Source organism: Salvia hispanica, chromosome 6 (genome assembly GCF_023119035.1).
Source record: "Salvia hispanica cultivar TCC Black 2014 chromosome 6, UniMelb_Shisp_WGS_1.0, whole genome shotgun sequence".
Classification (NCBI taxonomy): Eukaryota; Viridiplantae; Streptophyta; class Magnoliopsida; order Lamiales; family Lamiaceae; genus Salvia; species Salvia hispanica.
Window position 1 is genome coordinate 35,912,770 of NC_062970.1, and position 8,725 is coordinate 35,921,494.

At 31.3% G+C, this 8,725-nt stretch overlaps 1 protein-coding gene across 1 annotated transcript; it reads left to right on the forward strand.

Annotated features, from left to right (window-relative positions):
* The first annotated feature begins 6,144 nt into the window (after positions 1 to 6,144).
* Positions 6,145 to 8,489, forward strand: LOC125193493 (protein SRG1-like). Its single transcript, XM_048091292.1, has 4 exons — positions 6,145 to 6,377; positions 6,453 to 6,703; positions 6,845 to 7,169; positions 8,129 to 8,489. The coding sequence occupies exons 1-4, from the start codon at positions 6,165 to 6,167 to the stop codon at positions 8,363 to 8,365; spliced, it is 1,026 nt and encodes a 341-aa protein (XP_047947249.1). The 5' UTR covers positions 6,145 to 6,164; the 3' UTR covers positions 8,366 to 8,489.
* Positions 8,490 to 8,725: the final 236 nt, after the last annotated feature.

The following is an 8,725-nucleotide window of genomic DNA, read 5'->3' on the forward strand; positions in this document are numbered from 1 at the left end:
GCGGAAATTGCAAATTAAATAAATCCACAAAAGAATCTATTTAGGTGATTATGTGGGTCGATTCAATTTCATGCTTGAACATGTAGAAACATATAATTGCGCAATTAATCACATAGACTGATTTTACTTTCCGGCGCTTTAATTATATAATTTAATATATAATTAAATACGGTCAATACCCATTAAAGTAAAATACACAGTATGAAGAAAACATTTATTATTCTCATTAAATGAAGAGTGTTTACAATATACAAGCAATTTATCAAATTCAAAATAAACTCGAAAAATGCTTTTTAGTATATATGTTACAACACGGGATACCACGTCACGGGTATCGGGTAATCCCGATATGTCGCGGGGCAAGTATTAGGACAATAAATTTGGCTAAAATCGGGTACTGGTACCCGACTTGTCGGGTGCGGATACCCGCGGGTAACCCGTTTCGCCACCCCTACGTGGAAGGGTGATGCATTCACCGCTAGGATACTTCCATATTTTGGGGTACAATGGTACCCCTTGTTCTTAATTGAATCCGCTAGTATCTGTGTTCTTTGATAGTTGAGTCGTTTTTCCAGTTTTGAAAGTTCCTTGAGTTATAATTTTATACTCCCTCCATCCCACAATAACAGTTTTGTTTTGCCATTTCAGTTTGTCTCACAATAAAAGTCATATTTCACTTTTACTATAAATGGTAATTAGACCTCACATTTTATCAACTTATTCCACTCACATTTTGTTATAAAACTAATATAAGTAAACCTCATATTCCACTAACTTATTCAACTCACTTTTGTTTACATTTTTTAAAACTCGTGTCTTTACTAAATAGAACTCCTATTTTTGGATGGAGGGAGTATATGGTAATGATTAACTTACTTTTTCATTCATATTTTATTCTCTTTATATTATTCATTTTTTTTTATTTTCTCTATTTATTTTAAATAAGTGTGTCAAATAGCGAAGAATAGAAGAAGTACTAAACATCAATGTCTTAAATTTTATGCTAATTCTTTTTTCAAGGGATACATTAGTAGTGGCCTAGTGGGTAGAATTCCCATGAAAAATTGGCATACTACATTAGCGCTTAGCTGTGAACTCAAAAGAAAACAAACTTAGCTTTCTAGCATGTGAATGGTTTGCCACCAATAAGTTTTTTTGACGTTACTTGAAATGCTTAGAACATGGTTTTTTTCCAGGATAGTATGTTAAAAAGTAGTCTAAAATTTTATAATGTAGTGTTTATTTGAATTTTAATCAGATAGGACAAATGGTCAGAATCCATTATCAGTTTTAGGATTCTTAATATACACTTTTTTTTAATCTTACCCAATTACATTAGGAATAATTTTGTTATTATATCATTTATTAGTGTTATTATTATATAGTTAATCGGTACTCCTTATAAAGATAATTATAACGTAATTATTTAATTCTAAATATATAATAATAATAATAATAATAATAATAATAATAATAATAATTTTATTAATAACTATGGAAATCTTAATCTAATTCTAAAACTATGAACCATATTGAATAATAACAGTAATAAATACCTATAATTATAATATTAATCAGATTTATTGTTATATTATTGTTACTAATATGTTATCAAAACTATATATCATAATAATAAAATAATAATTTAATGAATATTATTATGTACCTGATTAGTAACTTAGTATGCAAACCAAAATTATAAATTATCTTAATATTTTGTCAATTTAAATTTAATTACAAATCTTACTCTAATTATTATATTAATTCATTAAGTTAGTAATTTATGCCAATTAATTAACTGAGTAATTTATTAATACTATAACTTTAAAATTTTAACAACTTACCTTAGTAATTTGAAACAAAAGTAATCTAGGAATCATATTACATAGACTTATATTTCAAGAATCATAATCTCCAACGACATTACTTTCCTGAAAAATATATTCGACCAAAAAGTATTTCTCTTAGATATCGAAATCCACTTTTTACCCCATCTCTTAACTAAGAAATAACATTTGCATCCATTCATCTCTTAACCATCTCATCCATGTACTATTCATTCAATTTTCATTTTTTATTTTTATTTCCAATATATTCAATTAATAAAAAACACTTCATTAAATAAAAGAAAATTACAATTTAAAATTCTAAAAAAATAAAAAAAAAACACATAATTAAAATTCTAAAAAAATAAAAAAAAACAATTTAAAATACTAGAAATTAAAATTTGCACCCTTAAATTATTTATAGATGAATGTGGGAAAAAAAGAAAAAAAAAATCAAAGAAAGGGTAAAAAAAACGGCAGAAAAAAATGGTACTACAATTTTTTTTTTAATTCAGATTTTTTAAAAAATATTTTTAAAATAGCAAAAAATCGACACCCACTCGCGGGCCAGTGAGTGGGCGTCACGTGTTAGGGAGATTTTGAATATTGAACAAAAACGGATAATCTGAAAGTCGTGATAAATCACTTTCAGATCAAATCAATTTCGGTGGTTCTACCAAAATATTTGATCGGATACAATTCAGAGAAATCAGAGCTTCTATATGTTGATGTTCGAGAAGTATATAGAACCAAAAGAATCGACCAGATTTATCAAGATGAACCAGTGCATCTGTAGATGAACCAGTGCATCTGTTGGGGGGAAAACCGAAAATAACTAATTTTCAAAAGGTTTCCGAAATTGCAAACTAGTCCTTTGACTTTCGAAATTACATTTTCGGATGAATTTCTTACACAGCAACTTCGTTGGAAATAAAAAATTTCCAAGCCGGCCTGGACCCCAGCCAGGGGTTCTGCCCCTTAGACCCCGCTACTCGGGGGAGCTGCCCCCGGACCCCCTCCATCATAATGAATTCAAATAAGCGTGCACTCCGCACTTCCATACTTATATGATGTATCATTATGATAATACTGATCAATCAAGTTAACCCAATTACACTAAAATATCCAACATCACACTGCGCCAAAGCTCGCCACGTGGCGCTGGTGCGTGGCGAGACAGCCCGCCAACCGTCCCTCAACCTCGAGCTAAGTGACGAGATGGAGCACCCACAACGCCGCCTCGCAGCGGTCTCTCGCCGGGACGAGACCGAGACCGCAGCGAGACGCCGCTGCGGATGCTCTAAACACGAACACATTTGGTTTTGATCGCTCTAGATTCCACCCCAAAATTAATACTCCTACCACTTTTAGTAAACTAGATTTATATATTGTCTGATTCGCATTGTTGATGAGCAATTTTGATGTTTTCTTGTCCACCATGTAAATTACAATTTCCTTAAATTGTTCAAATTAGTAATTTTGGGAGCCCTACGACCTAGTTATGTGGACAACACACGAGCCGCATGATACACCAAATTAAATCGGTAGGTTGCCGACTTTGCTATAAAACTGAAGCTTGACACATAACTACACCGTTTTTAAAATCAAATATTGGAATTTTAGAAGCAACTATCCATTTTCTTTAACAAAAAAAAAAGGTGCCTAGTTTGTTGAAACATGAACTTTCTCAATGAAAAACGAAGGTACATCAACTTATTTTTACAAAATAATGACTCCCATATTTACTAACTTTATATATTACATTTGATTTTCTTTCTAATTAAAATGTAATTATATGAAGCTAATTAACATATAATTAATGAATCTACAACCGAATTTATTATTTATCTGGTCATGGACGGCAAGCATGTGCAGAGGTTACTGGAAAACATGTTGATTAGGAAATTGAATGCGAGATGCCTAGGCCAGCTATGTCTATATTTTCATTTTCATAATTAAAGCCAATTAATATCAACCTAGAATTCAATATTTAGACGACTAATTATCATTTGCCGATTACTCATACTATTTTCTTAGTTATACAAAAAAAGACCTAATTTACAAATTTAATCTACATATATTTTGCTAAATTTAGAACAAAACAATTAAGTTGAAATCATAATCAAAGCAGAAAATGTAAGTGTTATAAGTCGTTGAATGATTAAATAGTGAGAAACATTCTTAATTAACAATTACAAAATTCCCTTTATGACCGTAAAGAAAGGAAAGAAAGGAAAAAGAAAAAACATACAAAGAAAAAGATGAAAAAAAAACCCTAGATTGCAAAGCGAACAAGTACAATTGTTGTCTATTCAAGTTGAAATATTTCAATTTGAAGCTTCATACACACAGTTCAAACACGAAGAGAAAGCGAGAATATCAATGAAAACACTCTTAATAATATTATTTGAAGAACTCATTCAATGAAATACTCATTTCATAACAAGTTAATTAATGCATTTCGACACGCAATTTCAAATTTAGTGTATAATAATTTAAGTGGAGAAAAAATTTAGTAATAAATCAGAGGGAATGAAAATGGATCCATCGTAGACAAAACACAGCATTTTAAGCATCGAAGGCACAGACCGTTTCTTTTACAACTTTTTTTTCTTTAATCTTTTTCTTTTTGGACACTTTTATTTTTTGAATACTAAATAAAACATAAAGAAAATAGAGAAAGAATGGAAATGTCGAAAAAGAAAATTGCATGTGTTCAATGCTTAAAATGCTGCATTTTATCTACAACATTCCATATTATGCCTTTTGCCATAACAAACGATCTAAGTTTAGTAGATAATATTTATAGTTAAAGAAAGAACATAAAAAGAGAATAGTTAAAATATGAAATAAAAAAATAAGGATTAAAAGTGTAAATTTTTGTCATCAAAGAATTTAACTCATTTAATTTGGAATCTCTTATAAAAAAATATAAACCAATTTACTTGAAATAAAGTGATTATAAATCTGTATCTTATTTTTGAATGCCATTGTTTTTACTTTTTATGCTAGGTATATGTTTTGATATTACCTTTTAAACAATGGGATATTGGTCTCTAATATCATGAAACTTTTGAAAAGTTAGTTTTTTCCCACGAACTCTCAACTTAACAAATATTATCACAAATTTTATCCGAGTTTGTTATTTCCCACCAGCTAAAATTTCCAGCTATATTAATGGATTGAAAAACAATTTTGGAGGGTGTACTTCACAAAAAACTATCCTCAAAGATTGACGAACTTAAAGCTCTTGAATTTGTCGAGAAGTTACGAAAAAGATCTTGTATCATGATATCATTTGCTGGATTTTTTTCGCCGATGCTGATAAAGTTCAAAATATTAGTTTGAGTGGAAAAATAAATTCTGATAAAGTTTGCGATATTATTTTCCAAATTAAAAATTCATGGAAAAAATCTAATCCCTTAAATAATATACTATCAATGGTGGTATATTACTAGTATTTTGGTTGACTTTTTCGTCTGCTTTTTCTTCTTTATAATTTCCCAATAATATAAAACCAACTAACTCAATCAAGAGAGATTTGATGGGATAGTATATTAGTATGTGTATATTTGGGAGACTGAATGTTGCTTTTCATCAACTGATAAAATCTTTTGAAATTTAAAAATGAAAAAATTTGGTCGTGCAACTCAGTCGTATTTGTGTCCCTCTACTTAACTAGTGTTAGAACTTAACTAGAATAAAAAGTTAACAAAATTAGAGAAGAGATATTTGAATCGCTTTTTATCATCTTGCTTCTCCTTACAATTAAGTAATAACAGACCGTTGGACATTTTATGGTTAATTTAATTAACCATAAAAGAAAACTTAATAATTAAATTATACGTTTCTCAAAAAATAGATCTATTACCACTTTTAATACCCACAAATATTTTTGCACATTTTCCTAAAGAAGTCGATGAAAAAAGGCCAAATTTATAATTGAGACGATAAAAACAATTTAATCATGTTGGGTAAAGCTTCACATCCAAACCGATACGATATTACAAAGACATATTTGCAATTTTACCACTAAACACAATACTTAACTATTTGTAATAACAAAAATGCCACTAACCGTGCTGGTTGCTCGAGATAAACACAAATTAATTGTACTACCATTTTTGAAATCCCAATTCATACAAGCTCGACACGTATATGATATATCCTCAATAATCTTATGCTGTAAATTTCATTTTCACCAAAGGTTATAGAGTTATATAGCCATCAAATTGAGTAAATGCATTCACATCTCCCACCCTTCCCCATCTATAAATAAAAACATAGAAAAACCTTAATCAAACACATTTCTATTGCATCAATTGTCATTCATAAAACATGGCAGTTTCTCAGCAAATCAGCGTCCAAGAACTCATCAAAACCAAAATCCAAGAAATCCCACAAAAATACGTAATCGATCCAGAACCCGCCATCCAGTCAGAATTCTCCGTTCCGATCATCGACATGAAGAGCTTCTCCTCCGCCGCCGAAGCCAAGGCTTCGGAGCTCGAAAAATTTCACTCCGCATGCAAAGAATGGGGCATTTTCCAGGTTCTAGAACATTCTCGAACCTTTAAATAAACAAACTAATTAATTTTAAATCCAAATACATGACATTGAATGCAGCTAGTGAATCACGGCCTAGACGCTTCGCTGCTGGAGAAGCTGAGGCGAGAAATTCATGAGTTCTACGCGATGCCATTGGAGGAGAGATTAAAGTACAAAATTAGGGCAGGAGAATTCGAGGGCTATGGCCAGAATTTGCTTCAGAATAGCGGCGATCAGAAGGTGGATTGGACCGATCGCTTCTACATGATCACCAACCCCATCCGTCGCAGAAAGCCTCATCTCTTCCCCGAGCTCCCCAAGCCTCTCAGGTCAGTATATGTCCAGACCACTGAATTTTTACTAAATAGGAAAAAATAAGGTCAATATATATAAATTTTTATTAATAATAACAAAGCTCAGTATATATGTCTGAACCACTGAATTTTTATTAAGGCGGTGTGGTGGCACAGGGAGAGCCTGGAGGGGTTCATAACGGAGCTGCAAAAGGTGGCGAAATGGATTTTGGGATTGATCGCGGGAGCTCTGGAGATTGACGTGAAAGAGATTGAAGAGATGTTTGAGGATGGGATGCAATCGGTGAGGATGAACTACTACCCGCCCTGCCCTGAGCCGGACAAGGTTATCGGGCTGATGCCACACTCGGACGGGAGTGGCGTGACCATCCTCCTCCAAGTCAACGGCGTGGAAGGTTTGCAAATCAAGAAAGATGGAGTTTGGATGCCTGTCAAGTTCTTGCCGGAGGCTTTGGCGGTCAATTTGGGTGACATTGTTGAGGTCAATGCTTTCTTGCTTTTTCATCTCCTTTCATTATCATTAACTCTAGGCAATAACATAAAATATAAGGTTTGATTATTTCATCTGAGTATATATTCATCACCCCGGCCTTAAATTACTATAAATTATCAACGACCACCTTTAAAGTTGATTACTCAATCAAAGATGGCTTGACTAATCCATGAGAATATTATACTAATATTATGAAAATTGCAATTACGTGTCATAGATACATATATAGTGATTCTTTTTGTTAGAAAATAGATGTCTACATTTTTAAAAACGTGCCTGGTTTTTATAAAGTAATATTGTCTATGTATATAAAAGAATGATATAAAAAACATCATAATTTAATTTGCCATTATTATTTGGAAGTCGCCCATTCTCATGCAAATATAGGTGATCCCAATATGTGATTATTATTGATAATTAATGGTATATGGACCACTTAATAATTGAGATTGACCACACCAAAATTTTAGCACCATCTTCATTTGATTTCTAATCAATAATGCGATTTAATTTGGTAGTTCGAAATAAAACATAAATACTACTATTTTTTAAAATAATTTTTGTGGTCAAGAAGGATATAAATGTGTGGCATGTATATGCTTCAAACCAGCTGAAAGAGGGTATTGTCTAGTCCCGAAAAAATAGTAGGCTTTGTTCATTTCCATAAAATATGGAAATTGAACTAACTAATTAATATAATGGGAGAATAATATTACTCCATTTTAGTTGAGAAGTATAACAATACTATTTGGCGTCATTCTTAAATTATTGACTTGACTCATTCATACACATTAATTAAGAATTAAAATAATTCCAGTCCAATTTATTTTTTATTTATTGACTAGATTCGCTAAGATACATTTATTAAGCATTGGAACATATTTTATTTGTTTTTATTTCAATCTTATTTACTTGGTTCATTAATAAACCCATTTCATGTTTTGCAGGTGTTGAGCAATGGATTGTACAAGAGCATTGAGCATAGGGCAACAGTGAATTCAGAGAAAGAGAGAATTTCAATAGCAATGTTTTTTAACCCTAATTTTGAAGCAAACGTGGGCCCATCCCCAGCACTCTTGGCTAATCAGAAGCCAATATTTAAAACTTTGTCAATGGAGGAGTATGTTAATGGCTTCTTTTCTAGGAGGCTTCAGGGCAAATTTCTAGACTCCATGAGAATATAATTATTATTATAATTATTATATTACTGTTAGTATAATTATAATACACTAGTATATCTCTATTTCATAAATGCCCGATTTGCATCTATTTATATGCAAATCTCATAATAAGAGTATATATTTTACACATTCTTGATTCTCCGTATCTTGATGTAAATACGACCACGTCAAGCATTAATATGATTAGAAGAAAAAATATTTGTAAAATTTATTCCTTTAGTATCATGATTTAAAATTCACGTGCAAATTACATAAAAACTATCGATTACCCATATATTTCACAGTTTTTTAGCAAGTAGCCAAGTATGCCACAAATAATCAAAAAAGTGGTTAGCAGACTGATCCACAATAAAGCAAAAAATC